Source organism: Antennarius striatus, chromosome 10 (genome assembly GCF_040054535.1).
Source record: "Antennarius striatus isolate MH-2024 chromosome 10, ASM4005453v1, whole genome shotgun sequence".
NCBI classification, from domain to species: Eukaryota; Metazoa; Chordata; class Actinopteri; order Lophiiformes; family Antennariidae; genus Antennarius; species Antennarius striatus.
This window is the reverse complement of record NC_090785.1, coordinates 3,378,752-3,403,642: the sequence shown is the minus strand read 5'-3', so window position 1 is coordinate 3,403,642 and position 24,891 is coordinate 3,378,752. Positions and strand designations below refer to the sequence as shown.

The following is a 24,891-nucleotide window of genomic DNA, read 5'->3' as shown; positions in this document are numbered from 1 at the left end:
ATGGAGTGATTGCGATTTTCAACTCAGCAACTACGAAGATGACAGTTATCTGTAATGAGTGTGTTGATGCAGAAATACTCCTTTCATCTACTTGTTTGGTTTTCATCAAAGTTCTCCAACCTGAATCTTCTCTGGTTTTAATTAAAGAACTTCTCAGAGCTTCAGAATCGACAGTCAAACATGTACGTTTTTCGCGGCGACGCTTGTGCGACTGTCCTTCCTCTGAAAGTCTTTGCTTTGGTTTTAATGATTTAAATCCTCTGGGCTACAGTAGTAGTAGAAGAAATGTGGTGTGCATGCCAGGTAGAAGCACAATGAATGGGTTCAATCCAGCCTGACATATTTCTGGAATGGCGCTGGCTGTCCATCAGAATCCTGGCTCCTAGCCTGTTTTTTTTTTTTTTTGCAGAAACACAAAAGGATCCTTGTGTTCAATTGCGAGCCTCTTGACTGTAACACCGTAACCACGGCCTGTGACATAAATCATTAATCTCCACGCATATGGTGCTGATTAATTTGTCTATGCAAATGGAATGCCTTGTCAGTTATACTTATACCGGGGGGATTTGGGCACAAAGGCCTCCCAAGTTGTTTGACACAAAGTGATGAATTAGATTTGGATTAAAAATGCGAACCAAAAACCAGCCCGATAGGGTGCTTATATTTATTTTATTTTCCCTGAAAGAACAAAAGAACAGACTTCCTCTAAAAAGAAAAAAAAAAAAAAAAGAACTAAAAAACACTCAGAAAATAAATGAAATGTTATAATCCAAGCAAAATCCTACGGAATGTGGTGCTGCTCTTAGAAATCTGTCGCAAATTTGTTTGGGAAATTCTATTGAAAGCGTGTAAAAGTAAAAGAAAAATCAATTATATTTGTAATCATATCCACTCAAATTCAATTTATATACTCCATAACATTTCTGGATTCGGTTCAACCCCCCCCTAAATAAACTGCAGTTGCACTGTCCAAGGCTCATGAGGGAGGTAAACAGAGCCGGTGATACACCTGGGAGGTGAGCTCACTGAGAAATGTCTGGGACGACGTCCAGGAGGGACTTCCTGAAGCCGCTGCCCCGACCCGGCGTTGGTGTTGAGCGCCGGCCAGGGATTGGATCGGACCCGGGGACGCGGGAAGGAGCTGGCTCGCCTTTAAACAAAGCCCTGGTTCTCGATCCAGACTCCTGGAGAGGTTGGACTCTTTCCTGTACAGAGCTCTGCCAGGTCATAAGGCAGGTGTGGATGGGGGGGCGGGGGGGTTCACCCTCCAGCCCCTGGCTGAGTGCTGCTGTGTTGAGTTTGGCTCAGGAAGTATCACCTGTTGGAGTGTTGTCGAGGGGGGACTGTGTTTGCAAGCAGCAGCTTGGAGTATTCGGCCTCAGGTTCCTGTATGAGAAACCCTGACAGACCTGGGGGGGGTTCTCCTGTTTGTGATCCTCGAGATCATTTGAGAACTCAGCTCCTCTTCAGAGGAGCATCAATCAGACAGTGTAGAAAAGGAACTCCTCTACCTCACAGATGATATACAAGATCAGTTCTGGATTATTAAGGGATGATACGTGCTGATTTGCGACGTTCGGTCCGTGCCAATTTTTTCTTTTTTTAAACACCTTTTCATTCATCACTCACTCAGTTATTGGCCTTAAACTCCTGCACACAAGCAGACTCTGCAAGAGCAATTCAATTTAGTTTTATTGTTTAGTTTTATGTTTGTTTAGAATGATGACAAATGTAAAAGAAGTCTGTAAAATACGTTTACAGCTGTCTCGGAAGAGCACAGCCCCATTTCTCACACAAGAATCGGTCGTACTTGACTGATTTTTTGTAAATAGTCTTTTAGAGAAGTGACAACAACACTTTAATCTGACAATTCTAACTGGAAATCAATTTGTTCAACTCTGTATCTGACATATCTGGTGCTGTTTTTTCCCTATTCTCTCCTTTTTTTTGTTGCCCAGATTGAAATGATTGAAATTTAAAAATGCACAAAACACACCTTTTGACTTTCATTTGAAGCAACCCTGACCAAAACAAATGCGTACATGCGTTTGTAATATTGATATCCTTTGTGTTATCTTCAAATAAAATCAAATTGTGTTCGTTTTTCTTTCCATGTTCACACATGAAAATGATACAAGATTGAGAAATGCATAAATAATCTATGTAAGAACGCGTCTGGTCTTAAAAATAATACCATAACAGAATTTACCACAATAATTTGCGCCGTATTTCAATATTCAATCCCTTAAATGTAGCCTCTATCATCCAGACATTAAATATTTTCACTATGCATGTCATCATCGACGTAACCATAAATAATGAGACGTTTGCGCTCATTTTCCACCCGCCGTCACGTCACGTTTAGCAGCAGCGTCTGTGGATGTGGATGTGGCTGTGGGGGCGGGGAGCGGCTGTCCGTGGTGCTGATGGGAGGACTGATGCTGCGCTCCGGCTCCGTGCAGCCGCTACTGCGCATGTTGCATGACAGGTACACGCAAGCCTCCATCTTGGGCATCCCGAGCTGAGGCGAAAGGGCAGCAGCGTTACACACGCTGATTCCAACAGAACAACAATTTTTTTTTTGGGGGGGGGGTTAAAAAAAAATTGGCAATTTGCCGAGATGTAACTTTTTTTTTTTTTTCTCCCCCCCTCCGAAATCTGTTCAACAAATTGTTTCGGCGCGGAGAGAAGGAGAGCAGGATGGAACAGGAAAACAGCCACCACCGGTCCGGTAGGCTCTGCTAACGAATACTTGCTCGGTCAGCTTCACGACGGGTCAGGTTTTCCAGGGATTTGACAGGGATTTGCCCCCCTCCCCGGGAGGTGAGTGGGAATGCGATGACGCGTAATTTCCCCGCTGCTTGTGATCGGAACGTGCGCTCATGTGAAATGTCATTTTATCACCGAGCGCATGTGTGTTGGCATCTCGGTTGTGTATCCCCTCCTCCTCCTCCTCCTCCTCCTCCTCCTCCCTCTTCCTCCCGTCATGGTGGTCGTCGTTGTTGTTTTTTTCTCCGTGTGCTCCCCTTTTTGCTCAGGTTTTATTTTATTTATTTATTTTTAACCTCCGTTACTTTGGTGACTTTCCTCTCGGAGTCCAAATGCAGCCACAGGTTGCGGGCGCCCTGGTGGTGTGTTGGTTGTTTGCATTGGATGCAAATCAGTCAGATGTATTGATCAGCAGGAGACAGGCCTCTATGGAAGATGAGGACTCTTTGCATTCCAGTCAAAAAAAAAGAAAGAAAGAAAGGAAATACGCAATGTTGAATTTTATTTTACATTATTGCTTCCTCTCCCTTTTGGGGCGGCTCGGCCTCCATCGCAGCTGGGTTAGGGTGTGGGGAACACCCTGGACAGGTCAACACATGGAAACACACACAACCAATCATCCACACGTTCTCACACGTGGATAATTTCACAGACACTGTGCCGTTATTGCATGATTTTAGAAAATAGAAAGCGATCACGGCTTGGATTTGTACCCAGACCTCACAGGGAGCTTTTACAGCATCACCGTTAGCATTCATTCCTGTTTTGCATCAACATTCTAACCTTCTTAAGATAATTATTAGTCATAAAGCAGCATTTGTATGGCCCAGAATTTAAAAGAATGCACTTGTTTATTGACCGTTGACCCCTTGGGATGACAAGACAAGCCTGCTTGAGTCACCGGCGCTGTATGACGAAGCCTCTTCAGTCGGAAAACACAGCAAGGGCAAAGCCCTACGGTGGTGGAAGAGAGTTGACACGGCCGGGTCAAGGTCAATTTATGGACTGGAGCCACGTTTAGGAAAGTCTAGGTGTGAATAGTGGTGTAGATGTCTCCAATCATCTGCAGTCCTGCAATCTGAGCTCCAGTTCAGGATTAAGGAGGTGAAATATTCCACGCCAGGCATTAAAATTCTGATAAAACTTGGAGCTGTGCATGAATCTCATAATGCATTGTCAAAAAAAAATGCACAAAATAGTGTGTATTTGTATATTGCTTTGTCAAATCCTGAAAGCTTGTGCCTTGTTAAACTTTTGCGACTCTTTCCGTTCATTCCTGTTTTCATCCTTACAGGTTTTACATTTGTAAAACTGCACTTGAGCTGAGAAGAGCCAATCAACCATTATTGACATCAGGTCAAATTTATGAGCCCAACACAAGCTGGTGGTGGTGGTGGTTGGGGGGCGGGCGGTGGAGGAAGCCTCGCTGCCCATGTTCAGTGGGCCGTCGGTTCGAAAGAACAACTTGGAAGCTAGAAAACGTTTATTTTTGGCTTAAAGTGCGAGGTGATCCATCCTGATCGGATCTGCGGGTGCATAATTCAATAACCCCCTCCAGTCTGATGTGCGTGAGTTATAGAGCCATCCTCCCGAGTAGAGTCGACGGTCATAGATGGGGAGGTTTCACGCAGAGAGAGAGAGAGACGATGAGGCATACTGTATGGAATCTAGAGAAGTTGTTTCTAAGAATCGTAGCTGCTTGCCAAGTTAAACATCTCTCATCAATCACCGCCGGTGCTTCCATCCGATACCTGTGGGTCAGCCCTGATGTACGCGGGACAGAAGACGCTGAGCGGAGCGCTGGAAACAACTTCCAGTGGAGAAGATGATGATCAATTGTGCAACGTGCTGTCGGGGGGGGGAGTCACCGGGCCGAGGAAAGAGAACGATAGCGCCTCTGTCTAGACAATAAACTACCTCGCTTAATATAGAGGCTTGTTGGAGGAACACTACTGGGGGGGGTTAGAAGGTGGGCAATATTGGTTTAACCGTCTCAATGTCCCGAAGCGGAGAAAGGGCACCCCCCTTTCCCAGATGGGAAATGAATCACACGGGTCCAATGACTGCCACCTGATTAATGGCTCCTATTAAGAAATGCAAAAATACACTGCTTTTGCACAGCAATGTGCATTGGTATGTGTGTTTGTGTTCCTGTAAGGCCTGTTCTTAGACATTTTTATCATTTTTTTTTACCTAAATATTTTAATGTGGCATCACTGATGTCACCAAATTATATCTGCGGCGATAAGAAACAAAGAAGAAGACGCTTTCCTCTGCACGCTCTTGATGGAGCTAGAGGTCATTCCAGGAGCTGTTTATTCCAGCCGTCCGCTGGAGGTCACATTCACCTGACCGACTGTATAATTCAGGTACATTACTCTGCTGATTGGATTTACGCTTGAACTTGCGCTACTTGATTAAACCGTGTCGGATTGATTCATTTACATTTCAGACAATTGGTGCATGTGAAATAAACGCAGATTAAATGAGGATGCGGCACATCAAGGAAGGCGAGGAGACAAAGTCACCAAGTTCACCAAAATAGATCAAGTGTCGGCCACCGGGAGAAAAGTTTAAGTAGCTTCTGTCATCGTGTGATGAGAAAACAATCGGGTTACCGATTTATGATTTTCACGCTGCAGCCTCTTGTCTTTATGTAAATAATTTGTTTTTTTTCCTCCACAGGGTGAACTCACAACAGAATGAGCAGCAAGAAGCTCGGCGTCCTCCTCCTGGTCCTCTTTCTTTGTCTAGAGGGAGGATCTGCCAAAGAAAAGGGAGCAAAGAAGGGAAAGAAAAAAGGAAAGCAGGTTTACTGTCCATCGTAAGTATGGAATAAACCCCCGATGTGAGAATTTAATGTATGGGCTTTAACATTTATGGAGTGATAAATGGATATTTCTCACTTTTCAGGTGGTTGCTGCTAAATTTACCATGGGTTTTTTTTGTGTGTTTTTATGTGGCATGGGAGAGCAGCCAAACTGATAAATAAAGTTTAAATTTGAATTTGAACCATAGTGGATATGTGTGCCAAAATATTTTGAATTATCTGGACTCCTCTCTAAAATACCCTGATTTTAAGGCATAATCTTTTACTTGTCATTGCACTTTTGTGAACTTCAACAATTTAAAAGACAAAAATTGGAAAACAAAATTCAATCGCTTAAATAACAGATCTGACGTTTAGTCACTTTAATCCACCTCTTAAAAACACAGGATCCTGAACATTTCTTTAAAAAATGTTTCTTCAGAACATTTTCCTGAATTTGTTTTTGAAGCCAGACATTAAGAGTGAAATAGGTGTACTCCTCCTTCAAAGCAACACCGTTAAAAATTTGACACATGCACTCTCGTCTGAACCGCAGACGGTCGTCACCAGAAGTCCACAACTTCTCCTGCTTCCTTTTAGCTCTTCCACGTTGCACTCTTTGCCAGCTTTCTCCTGCTGCTGTTGTGCAACATGCAAATGGAAAATAACTCTAAATGGTTCGATCACCAAAAGCCGTAATTCTGTTGAGAACCTGAAAGCAGCATTTTTTTTTTCCTTCTTCTTTTACAGTCTTTTGTCTTTAAGCAATGGAGAGCTGCACCCCTCCGCTTCCTTAAATGGTAAAAATGAAATGTCTCAACAGAGAAACTTCCTGAAATGGGGGGAGCAGCAGAGAGAGAGAGAGAGAGAGCGTTTGATGTAGTCCTGTATTGGCAAGTGAAAGCTGGATGACATATTTCGTGTTTAGTGCTGCAGATGCTTTAGTGGATCAAGGGGAGCACTTGGTTCCAGTTTAGCCGTTGTGCTTGAGGTTGTCAGACGAGTCTGTTAAAAGTGAGATGAAAAAAAAAAAAAAAGAAGGTTTTGTGGATGAGAATTATGTGTTTCACTTTGATCAGAGCAACCGCAAAACATACACAGAGAGAGAGAGGCATTCCTGCAGAGCACTTTAACTCTTCTCAGCGCATGATAAGGTTTATATAATGATATGTAAAATGCTTGGAGAAGGGGAAATTCTTTGGCAGGATAATTCATTGCCACCCACAAGGAGGCTTTCTTTTTCTCTTTTCTTTCCTGCCAGATCCTGTTCTCCGCTTTCACTCTCCTTGTCCCATTGTTTTTACCACAGTCAGTCTAAGAAAATAAATACGTTTGGCGGCGCATCTTAGAAAGTCAACACATGCCATAGCGGTGATTTCCAGTAGACAAATGTTTGTCTCCTGCTTTCTTTCTTTCTTTCTTTTTTTTTTCTTGGTTAAATGTGGAAAATGGTGCCTCAGGATAAAATTCAGACAAGTGAAGACAGAAAATTAGTTGCAATTGTTTACAGTTCAAATGAAACTTTGCGAGATGATGTTGTTACCGTTTGATGATGAGCGTTTTTGTTCGTGCATCTTCAAATATCTTTACTCAACCTGGAATCTGTCCATTTGTCTAAGTTAAGAGCCTCACACTGCAAATAAATGGAGCGAACAGCTTCATGAATGTTCCAAATGCTACCTAGCTGCTACCTAGATATCTGGGGTGGATCCGGATTATCCAAAAAGTTGGAAGAAAAAAACTTTGTCACTGTCCAGTGGTGCTAAAACACCCTAGGGCACATGTTTCAAACTCAAGGCCCGGGGGCCAAATGTGGCCCACCACATCATTTTTTGTGGCCCGCGAGAGCATAAATGGTCTCCAAAAACTACATTTCCCACAATGCAGTAACTCAGCCCATTTTACCTTTGAAAAAAAAGTTATAAAGGGACTTCTAAAAGGATTTTTCTTATAATAAGCAATTTTTTTTGTGCAACTGTAATGTTTGTAACTTGAATAAGTAGTAAATTCAGAGTTATTTAACATTAAGGAGTAGTTATATTCATGTTATGTTACATTGAGTTACATTTATAAGTTACATCAGCCGTTATGCTGATATGGCCTTCAGTGAAAATGAGTTTGACACCCCTGCCCCATGGAATGCGTAAGTGTAACTAACTGTAAGATTAAATAAGTTGCTGGTTCCATTCTGAACATGGTAACTCCCTCTGTTACAGGTCTAGAAGCGACACAGAGTAGAGCTGGGTTAGCCGTGCTATTCATTTACCAGGAATTTGATCTGCTGGTGTAATCGTGCCAAAGGTTTCCTCTTTGTCTTTTTTTGTTTACAGACAGCTGTCATCCGAGGATTTGGCCAGAGTCCCTGCAAATTCAACCAGCAACATCTTGAACAGGTTACTGATCACCTATGATCCCAGAATCAGGCCCAACTTCAAAGGTAATTCTCTTATCCCCTTCATCTGTTTCTGCCTATTTGTAATTTCCATTTCTGCAGCGGTGCTGTCATGCTAATTTAAGGAATGAGTGTACCTCGCATCTGTAGCTCCAGCTTATCCCATAAACCCCATCAAGGATAGAGGCCAGACACATTTATGGAAATAAATGATCTGTCGTCTATGTATCCATCCATCCATCCATCCATCCATCCATCCATCCCATTTACATACTCCTTGCTACCCCAGCGGTTGCCTTCGGGGGGTTGTAGGATTTTTCAGCACTTGGCTGAAATCCCATTGAAGCTGCTGTCCTGGACGGTTGCCATGGTTACCTCGTGGTCATCACGGTGTGATGTGCGTTACGTAAGCCATCTGCTCCGATGGACGACCCTCCGCTCAAGGGATCTCCACCCACAATTCTGTTCTCTATTTTTGACAATCCAGGATGACTATCCGTTTTGGAACCACCGGGAATATAAATTGGGGTTAAAGTCGGTGATTCGCTTAATCTATCCAGATTAATCACGAGTGTTTCCGCCTTAATATCACTCAGGAGTCTCTTGAAGGAAAAAAGCAGATTGGTCCTGAGAGACCTTTAAGCCCTAAAGGAAGTTCTAGCAAATCAGCCGTAACTCAGGAAATAAAAACAGAGCTGACGTACGTTTGGGGGGGGGGTCACTGACCTGGACTGAGGATGAGGTAGAGTGGTGGAAAACTTTGAGGAGCTCCTGATCATGACTGATGTAGAGGTCTAAGTTCTGACGGATGTTAATGAGGTTCCCCAGAAGCTGCATTCCAGGTATGGATGACATCCTGAAGGACGTCTTTGCCTTATTTTGACCTCTTTTACGTCACATGGAGGAGAGTCAGGATCAGGAAGATCAACAGGAACTCCGTCCCGGTCGTTTGCATGTGTTTTGTGGATCCGGGGACAAATCTTGCAACCATGTCCCACAGGGTGGTAGTGGTGGTGGTGGTGGGGGGGGGTTCCTGTGTGAACCGGGGAGCTCGGACATCTGGAGGGGGTTTCTCAGCAGAGCTGCTGCTCCTTCCTGCCGAGAGGAGCAATTTGAAACAGTTTACGGATTTCCTTAAGATGCTCCCCGGGGGAGCCTCCGTTTGGAGGTTTACCGGTAGCATCAAACTGGGGGGAGACTCAGGGGGGAACACCGCAACTCGCTGGAGGGGAATTCACATCATATCTGGTCTGGGAAAGCCTTGAATCACCCAGTATTGAACTGGAAAGTAACCTTTTTCCCAACATAAATTAGAATTATTGAAATTCTACGAGACAAAAGAGTGAATATCTGCCTCTGAGACCTCCTGCAGTTCTATTTATCTATTTATTCTTGCCGTTCACTACCGATCCATTTTGTTTTAGTGCAAATGTCACGCTGTAGGGAGTGCAAGGCCTCAGGCTTGTTGCAACAGCCATAAAAATAACACAAAATCGATCGCCCACCTCTGTACCTGTATTGACGGTGCTACCGGTCCTCAGGTAGGCCGTGGGTTTCCATCCTTTACCGTTTGGTGAATGAATATCTGTCACTCACTACTTGATATGTACCGAGCAGAACCCTCTCCATAAGCCTGTGACCGATCCAACGGCCAAACATCTGCTCCCGATTCCAGGGTAGGTCCAAAAAGCTCCTCGTCCATTAACGTCCATGCCATAAACTCCCAAATTACATCCTAAACTGCTCCTCGTACACGACGCTGCCCAAGCCCGTAAAATGGTGAGCAGCTTTTACAGCTCACGTGGACAATATTTAAGCCAACGCCAAAAAAAAACGCTTCTTGAAAGTGAGTCGGTTTGCACGGTTGCATAAAAGCACAGAAGGTTTGCAAAATTTTCTTTTTTTTTTGATAGAATTCACCGTGTGAAAATCCCCAATCCTCCATCGAACGCCTCAAAGGAAGCCATTTATTCGGAACGTAGCGAGCAGTCTGCATTCATTATTGGGTTTATTAGTTTGTGCAGGAGCTGCAGTGTAGAGAGGTTTGAGTCGATGTGTTTACAGCTTACAGCTTAGCAGGGGGACGGGAGGGCACTTTTTGTAGCTTCGCAAATCCTCATCAGTAGCGCAATTTAATCAGCAATGTGTAAAAATAAAGATACACAGGTTTTTGCAAATAATGCTGACACGTAATGAAACGCAAACACAAACGGTGCGTCATTCTCCTCGCATTCATCACATCCTTTGTTTCTATTTCTAAATTCTAGGCATTCCAGTGGAAGACAGAGTGAATATTTTCATCAACAGTTTTGGCTCCATACAAGAAACGACCATGGTAAGATTTCATTCTTATTCCCGCTTCAGCTTTGTGGTATTGGTAATCAATACTTCTGCCAAACAGAAATGAGCAGAAGATCAGAGCTGAAAGCTGACAAAAAATAATAATAAACCCGGCGGTGTGTGTGTGTGTGTGTTTGTGTGTGTGTGTGTGTGTGTGTGTGTAATATCAGAGCGTTTAGCAGTGAATCATTAAGAACACTCGAGTTTCATGCCTCATTTATCTGATGGTTTGATTGCCGTTAGAAGGAGCGCAGTTTGAACGGCGCCAAAATGGATTCAAGTCAAGGACGGCACGACTTAATCGCTGGAGAGACAGTTAAGGGAACGCACCTGACGGTTTCTAACAAGATGCATTACTGGTGCTTTTAATTCAAAGCTGCAGGGAGGAGCCAGTGAGCATTATGTCTCTCTCTCTCTCTTTCTCTGGAAATATATTCAACCTTATTACAGGATAAATAAAATGAAAAGAAAAATGACTGGATTCTGTCTGATGAACTTTTAAAAGCTGCACACTCCGATTCCAAACACAGGCCCGGATTCTACCATGAACATTTAGAACAAGTTTGACCAAACAGCTGAGCTAACATGCATTCGCATTTCGCAGGAGTTAGCATGTATAGTATGTATTGATCATCGATAGAGACGGTATGTTCTGTGTCAAGATTATTATCAAATGTGCAGCTTATACGAAAAAAAAAAATATATATATATATATATAGGAAACCAAACGTGAGAGAGAACAAAAGTTTTCAACCCACAATCCTCCTGCACGTCTGGATAGCGTCTGAGTCCAACGCCGTGATAAATGCTCTCCTACTTCAGCTCATGAGGAATGACACACCGAACAAATGCCTCGGATCCTATGTCTTCGGAATTCGAGCTGCATGGAAATCTACTCTGGAAATATTTCTTTTGGCCGCAGATCAGAGAGCGTTCGGTGATAAAATTGTCCTGCGGAGCGCTTCACACCAGAACCAATTACAGATCGCTTAGGCTGAAACATGTTGAAAGAGAGAAAAAATGCTTTAAAGTCAAAGAACACACGTGACATTAGAGGAAAAATATGAAAGAGGGTTTGGGGGGAAGAAAGAAGAGACAAGAGAAAATAACCGAACAAAAGAAGAGAGTGGGGATCGGACAGAAGAGAGTGAAAGTTAATGGAGAGGAGGAAGGAAAGAGATCAGAGGAAAGAAGACACAAAATGAAAAATGCAAATGAGAAGCAAGGATGAGGAAACTGAGCAGCAGAAAGGGGACCGGAGACGAGATGATGGGTAGAAAAAAAACCAGACAAAAAAAAAAGATGAATTTAACACAGAACAAGAGCGGGAAGAATCAAAAGAAGCCAAGAGGAAAAAGTAAAAAGAGCAAAGGAAGAGGTGATAAACTCCCAGATGAAAAATTCTGTCTTCTCTGTTGTCCCTCCCCCTTCCCCCTGGACTGGGAATGAAAATCAGTTTAAAAATGAAAGTAAAGTCAGATCAAAACAAACCCAGGACAAGACAAAAGAGACCCCCCTCAATCCATCACTCTGTGGGGTATCTGATGCCTCTTTTATCATCTCCACCTCCCTCTGACCGAACACCAGCCTGTGTCTGCTGTAGTTAACGCTTTACGATTGCATCCATCAGAAGGGAAGATGGCGAAGACGATCCCAAACTGTGTTTTAACACTTCGACCAGTTTGGTCGCATCTTTCTAGATATAATAACAATTTTTTAAAAAAAATACAGCAACACTGACAGATTTGAAGGTGAGCAAAGACAGATTTATTTCCTCGTCTGGTTTCCATAAATGTGAAGGTGTAAAACTCGGCCCGAGAAAACCCAACAGCTGCTGTTTGTACTGTAGCCTGATCGCCGGTAGGACATGGGGTTCCTAAAATTTAGGATGTGCAGAAAAAGACGGCTTGCTTTTCAGAAAGGAGATGCTAATCGTTTGAATGTTTACTGGAAAATAAAGCACTTTTCTTTCCTCAGGTAATGTTTCCTAATTGAAGGAAAGCCTTACGGCTCATTACATTCCCAGAAACATGACATGACTTTAAATAGGAAAACACAGGAGCTCCTGAAGCGATGACATCCGTTTGTCTTTCAGCAGCCTTTACATGAGCTCCCGTATCAACAGTTTAAAATAAAGAGAGGCGGTGTTGTAAAAAAGCTGGGAACAATGAAGAGATGAAAGCTGGAAATTACTTCCTTAACCACACACACACACACACACACACACACACTGGTATTTTGATGTCTTTATTTGACATGGCATCCGTCATCACGCTCCACATTAATTGTCCTTCCAAAGCACCTGGTCCCACAGCAGCTTGAGGCGCGCCATGGAAACGGGCAAGGAAAGCCCCCGCAAACGTCCCGGAGCGTCGCTGAGCGAGACCTCCCCATCAACAGGAAGGCGAACATTTCTCTAATGAAGCGCACGCCATCTCAAATTTTGCTGCATTGATAGCATTTGACCTGTGGACATTTTTCCCATTTTCTGTATTTTCAGTGATTTGAAAAATGCAAAGTGTTTCCAATGTGATGGGAAAATTTAAAAAATAAAAAATTCACTTAATTTTTGATTTTTAAGTTTTTTAATTAAAAATATTAAAAAATTTAATTTAATTTAATTTAATTTAATTTAATTTAATTTAATTTAATTTAATTTAATTTAATTTAATTTAAAAATGCTTCCTTTTAATGGGCTAAAAGCAAAATATACCCAGCAGACATTGTCCATTATTTCCTTTGTCTTTCCACCTTCCCAACAGGATTTTTGTGAATTTCCCAGTTTGGGATCATTAAAGTATCTCTTATTTTATCTTATTTTAGGATTACAGAGTCAACATCTTCCTGCGGCAGCGATGGAACGATCCCAGGCTGAAGCTGCCGCAGGACTTCAAGTCCGACTCCTTGACCGTCGATCCTAAAATGTTCAAATGTCTCTGGAAACCTGACCTGTTCTTCGCCAACGAGAAAAGCGCCAACTTCCACGACGTCACCCAGGAGAACATCCTGCTCTTCATTTTCCGGAACGGAGACGTCCTCATCAGTATGAGGTGATCTGTTTTAAATACTCATAATTGTAGCCGTAATTGTTGTTCAAGGAATTATGGAATTATCCTAGGAAAACTAATAGAACAATTTAATTACCTAATGCCAATCAAATATGCAAATATAGGCCTCCTTGTAATGATGTAATTGTTTTATCTGGTTCAAAAAAATCAAGGCGGACTCATTTTCAGGAGATAACAATGATAAAAAATGTTTGTTATAAGACACTTCATTCATCATGCATGCAGACATGACTTCTGTGTGAGTACAATGAGATGTAAAAGTGACAAAACCAGAAACTTTTTTTTCCTCGTCTACCCCCAGGTTGTCCGTTACCCTTTCTTGTCCGCTTGATCTGACGTTATTCCCGATGGACACTCAGAGGTGTAAAATGCAACTTGAAAGCTGTGAGTAAAATACCAACGTCCCCTCAAACCACCTCATTAGCGCTAAAATAAATGATACTTTCTGATTTATTTAATCTGCCTGCGAACCCTGTGCTGCATACTTCATAGGATAGTTGTGCGTTTGCAGACACACTGATGGGGGTGTTGGCATCGTGTGTGTCCGTAATGGGATGGGAACGCTTGATTTGACTCACGGCTTTGGAACCTTTTTGTGCAGTTGGTTACACCACAGACGATCTGCAGTTCATGTGGCAGACAGGAGACCCCGTGCAAATGGACGCCATTGCTCTGCCACAGTTTGACATCAGGCAAGAAGATATCGACTATGGGAACTGCACCAAATACTATTCAGGAACAGGTACCGACGTTGTTGTGAATTTTGTTGGTTTTCTGAGGCATAACTGAGGTATAATCTGGCGACTGACCACCCAGTACCTTATAATCTAATATAAAAACACATTTTAGAAGCTGTGAATGAAACACATCACATCCTCAGCGTCTGTTCTTATCCAGTATGATAGTCTAGGCCAAGTTGTTGGTCGTTGCTATGGAGAAAAATGGATCCATAGTGGATGGGAAGTTCTCCAAGTTATAAAGTGCTGTTTTTGTCACACTGCACACGAGGAGCTCTGAATTTGACAAACCAGAAAACTAATTCACTGCAAATAATAAACTCACTTTCCACATCATTTTTTATCAGCTTGCAGAGGCTTTCAGCCTAACGAGGTTTTCGACTCCGGGCGCCGTTCATCTTTGGGCTTCGCTTTCATCCATTCATTTATTATTCTCTCTGAAATGAGGAGATCTTTGCTCTGGGTAGGCTCAAAGCAGTCTGTCTTTAAATTTAGACCACGGACGTGTGTTTGTCTTCCCGTTCGTTTGTCCGTCCTTGTTATTGTTGTTAAAAAAAAAAAGGATCTTTGTGTTCTCTCGTCTGGCGTAATTTCACTTTGCATGTCGAGATATCTCCAAATTTGGGCGACTAATTGCTCTGTCTTGGTCTTGTGCTTTACTAATTCTGTCGGGCTAGCTGGTGCTTCTCTCTTAATAAGATGATTAAAGTGTGCTTGATTGAAAGATGACATCTATTCAGGTCAAGACCCAGCCAGCAGCGAGCTTCAAAAACTTCTCTTGTGACCAATTGAAATGCTGCACGACCGTCTTCTGGTGGAGAGATCAATACATATAAATCCTTTTTGCTTTCATTTGTTTAAGGAAATTAAATTTAACAATTCAATAGTCGACATCGTTTTTCAGACGAACTGCAGATAATTATGCCCTGTGGAGCTATTCGGCCTTTTTATGAAGGTGTTTTTGCTGTCATGGGATCATCCAGGCGACTGAAATCACATTAACTGATAAGCGAGTCAGGTGTAGAGATATTAATACTTTAAGCAGCTGCGTTAAAACTGTCAGCTCCTCCTCCGTACGTCCGGGTAATTACCAGAACACAAATCAGATCACAAAGAAATCTAAAAAAAAAAAAAGTATAGGCAATAAGATCGTTTGACTTGTCTTAGCAGGAAAACCACAGATGTAACTCACGTTAGTAATTATGTTTGATTCCCTTTCAGTTGTGTCAGCACAAAAACCCTGAAAAGAAAGCGTTAATTGTTATCTGTCGACAAGTTTGATTTTTAGAAAGCTGTGTGTCGGAGTCGCATCGGGCTTATTTCCACGACCTCCAGATTTGCATATTCTCTTGATAATCAATCATCAGTCAGGCTGTGGTGGGTGTTATCTAATGGTTATATGCAAAAAACACATGAAAAGAAGGGGAAGCACGTTGACACATCACTCTTCAGATTTTTTTCTTCCTAAAGATTTGAATAGTTGGAGACATTAAAGGTAATCAGTTCATCTTTTGTCGTGGAAGGTTTTTACTTTCAAGTATTTTATTACGTAAAACAAATTTTTTCTACAATATGATCTAAACCACAATAACATGTTGAGGGAATGATTTGATTATCCCATCTGTCAGGGGTTGATGTGTTGGAAACAGGGAGATCCAAGTTCTAATGGCATGTTGACTGGGGGGCTGTTGGGTGATCCTGGTCTGCAGTGATCGCTATACCCACCGAAAGCGGTCCAAAGGCAGGAAAACAACAGAATCCTTGATGCACATGAAGATTAGCAATGGAATGGATTGGTTTGAGAAACACAACAAGTTTGAGCTGTTGATTGGCCTCCTTGTTCCCCATTCAATCTCAATTCAATTGTTTTAAGGATTTGTTGCTAACGTATTGGCGCCAGATGCCTCAGGAGGCCTTCAAAGGTCTCGTCAAGGCCGTGCCTCGATGAGTCAGAGCTGTTTTGGCAGTGGAGGTGGACCGAGACAACATCAGGTGGTTGTAGAGTTCTGGCTAATCAGTAAAGCTCAAGAGGTGCAAGAGCAGCGCGGCAAAGTCGAGACATCTAGTGAACGGCTATCGATCTTTAGATTCGACAAAAGACATCAATCTTCCCCCCCCTGATATTGACAGGAACAAGAGAATTCTCCTGCTAAAGTAGAAAGAAAACTACAAAACGATACTCCTGGTTGTGTTCCATACATGTTCTGTAGACCGGCGCACAAAAACGACATCTGCAGTAAAATGGAAAATTTCTATCAGCCAACAGAGCTGCTATGACCTCAGAGCGCTGTTGTTACTTTGGGAGGCACACTGCTGGCTGTGAGTCAGCCTTTTTAATGGGTCGCCATGGCAACCCAGCCAGACACAAAGATCACCTCTGTGTACAACTGGTTCTAGCCTGCTACGCGCCACAGGCAGTCCTTATATGCCGTGTGAAGCTCACCCAGAGATCCCCTTGTTAAATATTACTTTCGCCCGTCCGCTCCGCCATCCCCGCGGATGCGGCGAGAGGGCTGGCAGAGTGGAAAGTCGACGCCGCCGTGGAAAGCCTCACGTGTACCGCTGTTTATTTCACGGTGTTTCAGATCCAGTTAATGAAGACCGTATCTCCAGAAGAAATTGATCGGTTCCAATTGATCGCGTCTGAATGGAAACGAAGGCTCCAATTGTTAGAAATAATAATCGTCTGAACGCGCTCCTGAGTCCCCTGAACGTCGTTTGCGGAAATGACGTTGTATTCTTTCTTTCCGTGGGCTTTTTCAATTTCTTCTCTTGTGCTTTCGCTATTGCTAACGGCGAACGCAGCTGCGCTTCGCTTTGTGTTGAGCGAAAGGAGGCAGATCCCGAACACGACCAAAAAAAAACCGCGCCGGCTCCTATCTTTCCTTTTTAAATGCCTCATCAAGATTTTAATAGACCAAGTCACCTGCTCTTTGTGAATTCTGGGGCGGGATCCTCTTATGTTCACAATTTCTAGGTCCTGAATTGATGACGCCGCCGTCGCTGCATTCATAGCGTATTGTTCAGATTTGTAATTACAAGGCAACAGGAAGTTGTCTACTCAGCCACCTTGTTAATTCTGAGTCAAACGTGACGGTATCTCCTCCTCGGCGAAGAGAACAACACTCGAACACTAATTCAATGTGAAGTCAGCTAATTTTCCAGCACTGTGTGTTTGTATCAGGATACATTTCAGATTCCCTTCATAAAGAATTCAGCTTCTGACCTGGATCACAGTTGCGTCACAATGACGCGGTTTAACACGACAACATCCTGCGTTACTTCAAGCCTGGTTATCAAATTCCAACATTTTGTCTCATTTAGGGTACTACACTTGTGTAGAGGTGATCTTCACCCTGCGGCGACAGGTTGGCTTCTACATGATGGGTGTTTACGCCCCCACGCTGCTCATCGTCGTCCTCTCTTGGCTGTCCTTCTGGATCAACCCTGATGCAAGCGCCGCCAGAGTCCCTTTGGGTACAGATTATTTATCCAATTCCACCATCTTTCACCATCACTTCAGCTCTACTTGTGATCTGTAAATGGTCCCGAAGTGGTTGTACTGGGGTGCAGGATATGGTTGAGTGTAAGAAAAGGTGGGAATGTGTTATTTATTGAGTTGATCACAGGTAAAATATAAAAAAACAAAGAAAAGAAAATGCACAATGCAGTAAAGATTTGGTCAGTCAGATTCAAACCTATATTGAGGATTTATGTTTTCAGGGATCGATGACATTGTGGCCCCAATCATCTCCATCAAGGTATCATTTAACACCGTCACATGTGATGTCATGTTCAGTGTTGTTTTATATGTGAATCACTATATAGAGCTGTAATTCACAGATACGCCCCTTAAAGCATCGGTTCACTGGGAAAAGAAGCGATTTTACGTTGCACTTATTCAGTGTAGGTTAAATTCATGAGAATCAAAGAAAGGGATTTGATTCCTGATAACATTGTCAGGTGTTTCTCTCAGACTCACAGCGAGCTGTAAAATAAATATATAGAATACGATATATCATTATTTGAGCTGTTTACACAGCAGTAATTTATTGATTTTAACTTAGTCAAACCCTGCAGAAGGCGCCGGTTTATAATTACTTCCTGTGTGTTTCTAGTTGGGTTTGTTGGATTGTCAGCAGGATTACAGATTACCTACCAGGGCTGCTTTTTTTTTTTTTTGATTGGAGGGTGTAGTATGATCATTCTAAACTTTAACAGAAGGATTACAGCCTACGGTATATTTTCTCCAATAAAACCACTTTGTTAAAAAATGTCACCAGGGGACAGAAAGCGCCCCTGGTCTTCATTTGTTCCTAATCCACTTGCTATGATTTATTCATACATGATTTTCCAGACATGCAGGCGAGCATTGGGCAGAACTGTCGCAGGGTATTAACAATTAAGACGTGGTGTGTTTGCCGGCAAGAAGAAGGTCCATTCCACTTCTTACCTTTCCTCCTCCTCCATAATTCAACCTGTGTGCAATATGTCGGCGTCACGTCCAGCGTCACGCCGGCGCCTCTGTGTGTGCAGGGCTGCACGGATAAGAAAACCCATTGTTGTCCCACTCCAGTCATCCGCTGCCTCCTTTCCTCCCTCCTCCCTCCAGTTGTTTATCTTCACTTTCATCCCATCATCACTCCAACTCCTGGCGGAGGCCTCCTCTGACTCCTCTCTAAATGGGATCAGTGCAGGTCAGTCGACACCCAGGTGCAGGACTACTCTTATTTATCGCTCCACGCTGTGTGTGTTTGTGTGTCGGTGCTCATTTAAGCATTTCATGCGTATCCATCCTTTTTTTTTTTTTTCTGTGGCTGTAAAAGTTACTGTTGCATCACAGGAATAACTGTTGTTCATGTTTATCCATCTGATGCAAAGGCCGGGTTTATTTTCGACAAATCTATTTTAGCATCGCCATATTTCAAGGTTTCTCTCAACACCCAAGTTGTTCCGGAGCAGTTTGATTAAAAATCTTGAACCCTTGATAAACTCTCCCTTGATGAGCGACCATAATGAGACGTGGAGGCAAAACCTATCAGTCATCACATTGTGTTTATTATCTCTCCTAAGAAGCGTTATGATAAAGAAAAAAGGGGAGTGAAAGCCTTCGTTTGTTATTATAATACCCTCAAAAGAGTTGTTGTAATTACTGCTGTAGCCTGAAAGAGCGCCTCTGTGCTCTGGGAATCTCGAACCTGTAATGCTGCGAGCTATTACGGATTAAGAAATAAATAATTAAATAAAATTACTATCATTAGAGACCATCTGAGCCCCTTGGAAATGTCCAAATGCAGGAGGTGAATGAACGGTCATAAGTTTAAAGTTAAAGCTGTGTTCACGTGAGAATTTATTACAGCTTTTTTTTTTTTCCGTAGTGGATAAATCTTTTTTTTTTTAATAGTTTTTTGTCACTGGAAGAGGAAAATACTTTTATTCCCAGGAGTTTGTGAATCAGATTTCAGAACATTTAGGCTGTGTTGTAGTAAGGTATTGATTCCTTTTCAAAGCACAGATGACAAAGCCAAGATGTAGACCCTGAACGCCTCGTTTGATTTATTCTCTTGTCTAACCGATGCTTTCAATGCAAACCAGGTTCTGGAAGGATTTTTATCCTTTTTCATTTTGGTTTTGTGTCACTGAAGTTTATATAAAATGTATTATCAAAATCTTCTTGTTTAGGTTTGTGTGCTGAGTAGATTTTTTTTTTTAAATGCAAGAATGGATTCACACAACCAGAAATGTATATTTCTTTTACATTTATCATCCTCTGACTGAGCTCTTCATCTCCCCCTCCCCATGCAGGAATCCTCTCTGTTCTCTCCTTGTCCTCTGAATGCACCTCTTTGGCTTCGGAGCTGCCGAAAGTGTCGTACGTCAAGGCCATCGACATCTGGCTCATTGCTTGCCTGCTGTTTGGTTTCGCCTCGCTGGTGGAGTACGCTGTGGTTCAAGTGATGCTGAACAGCCCAAAGCGTATCGAGGCAGAGAAGGCCAAAATAGCATCCAAGGAGAAGGCTGCAGGAAAGGGCCCCGCCGCGAGGAACAACACGGTCAACGGGACCGGAGGGACGCCGCTTCACGTCAGCACTTTGCATGTCAGTGGAGTCGGTTTGATGACTTTATTGTGTTTTTGTCACTAATTATGCAGGAGGTACTTTATATCCTTATCCTAATGAAGCCCATCGACTCCAGACATCCAGCAATCAACCTGATTAACTTTCAGTTGATGCATACGGTTTGATCAATCCCAGAAGAACAGTAGGCAGCGACTGTAGGTCGGTCAGGGACCAATCCCAGAAGACCAGTGTCTTGAACAAGTGCAATGACGGAAGACACTTGAAACTGTTGAATGCATGGATCTGCTGGGCTTCTGTATGTGTTGGATTTGTAGCTTCGTTGCAGCAAATCCATATCTGAAGCATCATATAGCTCTCCAAAAACTCAATGACTTTGCGGGAATTGATCTCTTGTTCCCGCTGCATGTGGTAACGCCATCTCACTTCTCATGACGTACATGTACATTACCTGTTAGGATACACACACGTAACACCTCCATATGTGTTTTTTTGTGCCAACCTGCTCAGAAAATGAGCCCTGAATGTATTTCTGACTTATCAAAGCAATATAGATGCTGATTTGGCCGATATTGATTTACATGTGATTTTTGTTGCTCTAGCTTCTTCCATTGCTCACTGCGTTTATCACATGAATCTAGGCGGACAGAAATGCAGAGCGATATGACTATGAGGGGATAATTCTGGCTGCATTTATGTTTCTGTTTCAACCGACCTTGGTAAAGTGAATTCATGCATAAGGTTTCATCTACAAGTCTGACTCGCCTGGTGCTGTATTTTTTCTGACAACATTCTTTTTACATGTGTGTGTGTGTACTCTGTATCTATATACATCTACAACTCTGTAAATGTATAGATTCTCTGTATCTGCCTATATCAAAATCTCTATTTTTCTTTACTTGCCTCTATCTGTCTGTCTCTACCTATTTAAACCTCTGTCTACCTATCTCTACCTGTCTCTATCTCTCTCTACCTCTCTCTACCTGTCTCTACCGCTCTCTACCTGTCTCTATCTCTCTCTACCTGTCTCTATCTCTCTCTACCTATCTCTACCTTTCTCTACCTGTCTCTACCGCTCTCTACCTGTCTCTACCGCTCTCTACCTGTCTCTACCTCTCTCTACCTATCTCTACCTTTCTCTACCTGTCTCTACCGCTCTCTACCTGTCTCTATCTCTCTCTACCTGTCTCTATCTCTCTCTACCTATCTCTACCTTTCTCTACCTGTCTCTACCGCTCTCTACCTGTCTCTATCTCTCTCTACCTGTCTCTATTTCTCTCTACCTATTTCTACCTCTCTCTACCTGTTTCTAACTCTCTCTACCTGTCTCTATCTCTCTCTAGCTATCTCTATGTCAACCTCTCTCTACCTGTCTTTGCCTATCTCGCTCTAGCTAAATCTATCTCTGTCTACCTCTACCTCTGTCTATCTCTCTCTACCTCGGTCTTTCTACTTCTCTCTCTTCATCGATCTCTGTCTGTCTCTTTCTACCTACCTCTGCCTGTCTCTATGACTGTCTGTCTCTCTCTGCCTATTTTTTATCACTCTCTCTCCTGTTTTTGCCTCTCTCTCTCGTTCTCTCTCTTTACCCATGTCTACCCATCACTATCCATCTCTATCTGTCTGCCTCTGTCTTTTTCTCTCTATCTCTTTACCTCTACACAGATCAATGGACTTTTTTAATATTTAAAGTATCCATCTAACATCAAAGTATAAATCACGTCTCCTAGGGTTTAATCACGGCAGCGATACAGTGATGGGTTGTTATGTTTGTGGGTTTGTGAGAGTGGTCTGTGTTTGTTTGTGTCTGGTTCACAATAAGCTGAAGTAACAAGTATTCCTGATCCAACAGCCTGGGGCGTAGAGATCAAATCTAAGCAGAAACAATGGAAATCCAGTCATTAAAACTCGTGTTGTCTCAAACACACAGAAAGTATAAACAGTCAGCTTCAATCCTGCGCTCACATGCACGTCAGGTTTGCACTATGTTGTACGTGTTCGCCAATTGTGCACCTAATTGAAATTAATTTACCTCTGGGTTTGTCCGGACCGCATTACGTTTTAGAGGATTACATTATTCCATTGAGGTTTAATGGGTTTTCTTGTCAAAACAAAATCAAAATAATGAAGCTTTAATGAGCTTAATGACTTTAGTGAGTAAGCATCCGCAGTCTGATTAGATCCCGTTCACCCACAGGCCTTCAGGGAAATCGATGAAAGGAATTTTTTTGGATGACATTAAGCTGCATCCTTTTGCTGATTCTTATAAACACTGGTTGTCCAATCACTGCGAAGGACCATGCTAGAGAAAGCAGAGGAAAAGTAATTTGGGGCTTTGAAGGATTGCCTTTATTTCTATTGAAATAATCCAAGTTTTCTTGTGTCTACATGACTTCTGTCTAAGGTTTAGGATCAGTTTATTTGCTGCGTTTTCTGTTGGGTAATGGAAATTCTTTTTACAACAATAGCTCCTTTGAAACAAACCTTTTGAAACATGACTCTACAAAAGCCAAACACTCCATGCCAAAGGATCAAGAATGGGTTTAGTTCAATTTGTTCTAAGCCCTAATCCTACCTGGAAAATCATCTCTACCGAGTTCTTGCTATCTTTTATGAAAGCGGCAGTGCATGATGTTAACAAGACAGTTGTGGGCTGTGGTTTACATTTTAGTTGAAGTCAGTTCTCAAACTCTTTCCTGTTTGACAGAGTGAAAAACAGATCAGTAGCAAATAAGTACTTTCACACTGTCGGAGGCTGACGTTAAAGATGAGCTCGGTCGGCAGCGAGTGTCTGACTCATCCGTTCTGGTGTCTACATATTGATTGATGTATGGATGCATAACATCAGGCGCTCTCACTCCAGACATTTTCGATGAAAAGATATACCGGCAGGGGGAGAAAGAGATAGAAAAAGGGGACAAAAGTAAACGGACAGCGGGTTCATTACAGACCTGAAGGCTATTACCACTGTTCAATAACATTTTCTCCTAATGAAGACCTTTTTAGCGTTTCTGCAGAATTTTCACATGCATTTTAGCATTAAGTGCTATCTAATAATAATCTAATAATCCATTCTGTTTTTCCTCATGTTGCTCTTCACACAGGTGGCAGAGACCCGTTGTAAGAAGGTTTGCACCTCTAAATCAGACCTGAGGACCAATGACTTCAGCATCGTGGGCTCGCTCCCTCGAGACTTTGAGTTGTCGAACTTTGACTGCTACGGGAAGGCAATCGATACCGGCATTGGCGGCGGCAAATCCCAGTCAAAGACAGGCAAGAAACCCCCCCCTCCGAAACCGGTGATCCCCTCGGCTGCCAAAAGGGTTGACCTGTACGCCCGAGCCCTCTTCCCTTTCTCCTTCCTCTTCTTTAATGTGATTTACTGGTCCATATACTTGTGATTATCTTCTACTTATCTTGTATTACCAACCCTCCTCTTTCCTCCCATGAGATCTTTTCAGAAAGTATTACTGACAAAAATATTTAAGATGGAGAAAGACGAGACATACAAGATGATTCCAGAGAATATAAAGCTTCATAATGTTATTGGTTATTCTATTTATCTTATCTAAAAATATTCAAATCTCATCATTTGTACATTACAGTGAATATAAATGAATCTTTATTTATTATAAAATGAATATTAAAGCATCTTGAATTGAAATACTTTATTTATTGATAATGGAACTTGAGAGGCTTCTATTGGATGATAGATTTAACCGTTGTGATGAACGGTGTGTAAACAAATCCACAAAAAAAAAAGATTTACAAGCAGAAGGTGCAAAAATCTATAACTATAAAAAGAGCATTTGTAAATAGCTATGAGTTGTTGTTTTTGTTTTTTTTTACTTTTTGGGAGTCTTCCGCAGAGCTAAATTCATTAAAGCGTCGTAGTTAAGCTTTAATGCAGTGTACTTACCATTGTAATGACCTCGCATGTTGAAAATATGCATGTGTACGAAGATGAAATCTAAATATAGAAATATAAAGCAGTTATTGAACCTATAATTTTTCTGATTTGCTCTTGAGAAGAAACGTGGATATGTGAAACACCGTGTTCTTGTCCAGATGGTCATACAACACTGCCACTCCTTATTATGTCACACCTCCCACCTGTAACGTGTGTCAGTGGGTCACTAGTGAGTTGTAGGGCTGCGATTATTATTTATTAGTCAGATTAATATGCATTTATTTCCACAGTTTACAGCTGAGTCTAGAGGATTTGGAAAAAAATTGAGAAATGCTATGCATAATTCCTACGGAGCCCAAAGTGATATCTTTAAAATTGCTTGAAAAACCAAAATCAGCAAATGTTGGAAATTTTCAATTGAAATCTTGAATTCTAAAAAAACCCTTTCCTTATCGATCAACTTTGTCTAAGCGTTGCTTCTCCGTTGACCTACGACCGTGTTTTTGTGATATTTACAATGTTTAAATAAAATAAATGACCAAATGACTTTCCACCACATACTGTGATTAAAAGCTAACATGTGTTCTGTTTTGTTCTTTTTTTTTATTTATGATGAGTGGGATTCAGAGTCCACCCTGTGGTTTTATTTGCATGTCTGCCTTTCAGATCCTGGAGGCTGTTTCTATAGGTACGACTATTTTGCATCATTCCTCTGCATCCATTTCATATATCACAAAATGCATCTTCCTCCACTGAGGCTTTACCTGTCATAATCTAACCAACCAAACA

The 24,891-nt window shown here is 42.2% G+C and overlaps 1 protein-coding gene across 2 annotated transcripts; it reads left to right on the top strand.

Annotated features, from left to right (window-relative positions):
* Nucleotides 1-2,644: 2,644 nt before the first annotated feature.
* glrbb (glycine receptor, beta b) lies at nucleotides 2,645-23,736 on the top strand. 2 transcript variants are annotated; one of them, XM_068325822.1, is made up of 10 exons: nucleotides 2,645-2,823; nucleotides 5,455-5,593; nucleotides 7,909-8,015; nucleotides 10,238-10,305; nucleotides 13,134-13,360; nucleotides 13,680-13,762; nucleotides 13,980-14,120; nucleotides 17,440-17,592; nucleotides 19,921-20,213; nucleotides 23,297-23,736. In XM_068325822.1, exons 2-10 carry the CDS (start codon nucleotides 5,472-5,474, stop codon nucleotides 23,591-23,593), a joined length of 1,491 nt encoding a protein of 496 aa, XP_068181923.1. In that variant the 5' UTR covers nucleotides 2,645-2,823; nucleotides 5,455-5,471; the 3' UTR covers nucleotides 23,594-23,736. The 2 variants fall into 2 exon arrangements, with proteins under 2 accessions (XP_068181923.1, XP_068181924.1); XM_068325823.1 differs by lacking the exon at nucleotides 2,645-2,823 and having other exon boundaries at nucleotides 5,426-5,593.
* Nucleotides 23,737-24,891: the final 1,155 nt, after the last annotated feature.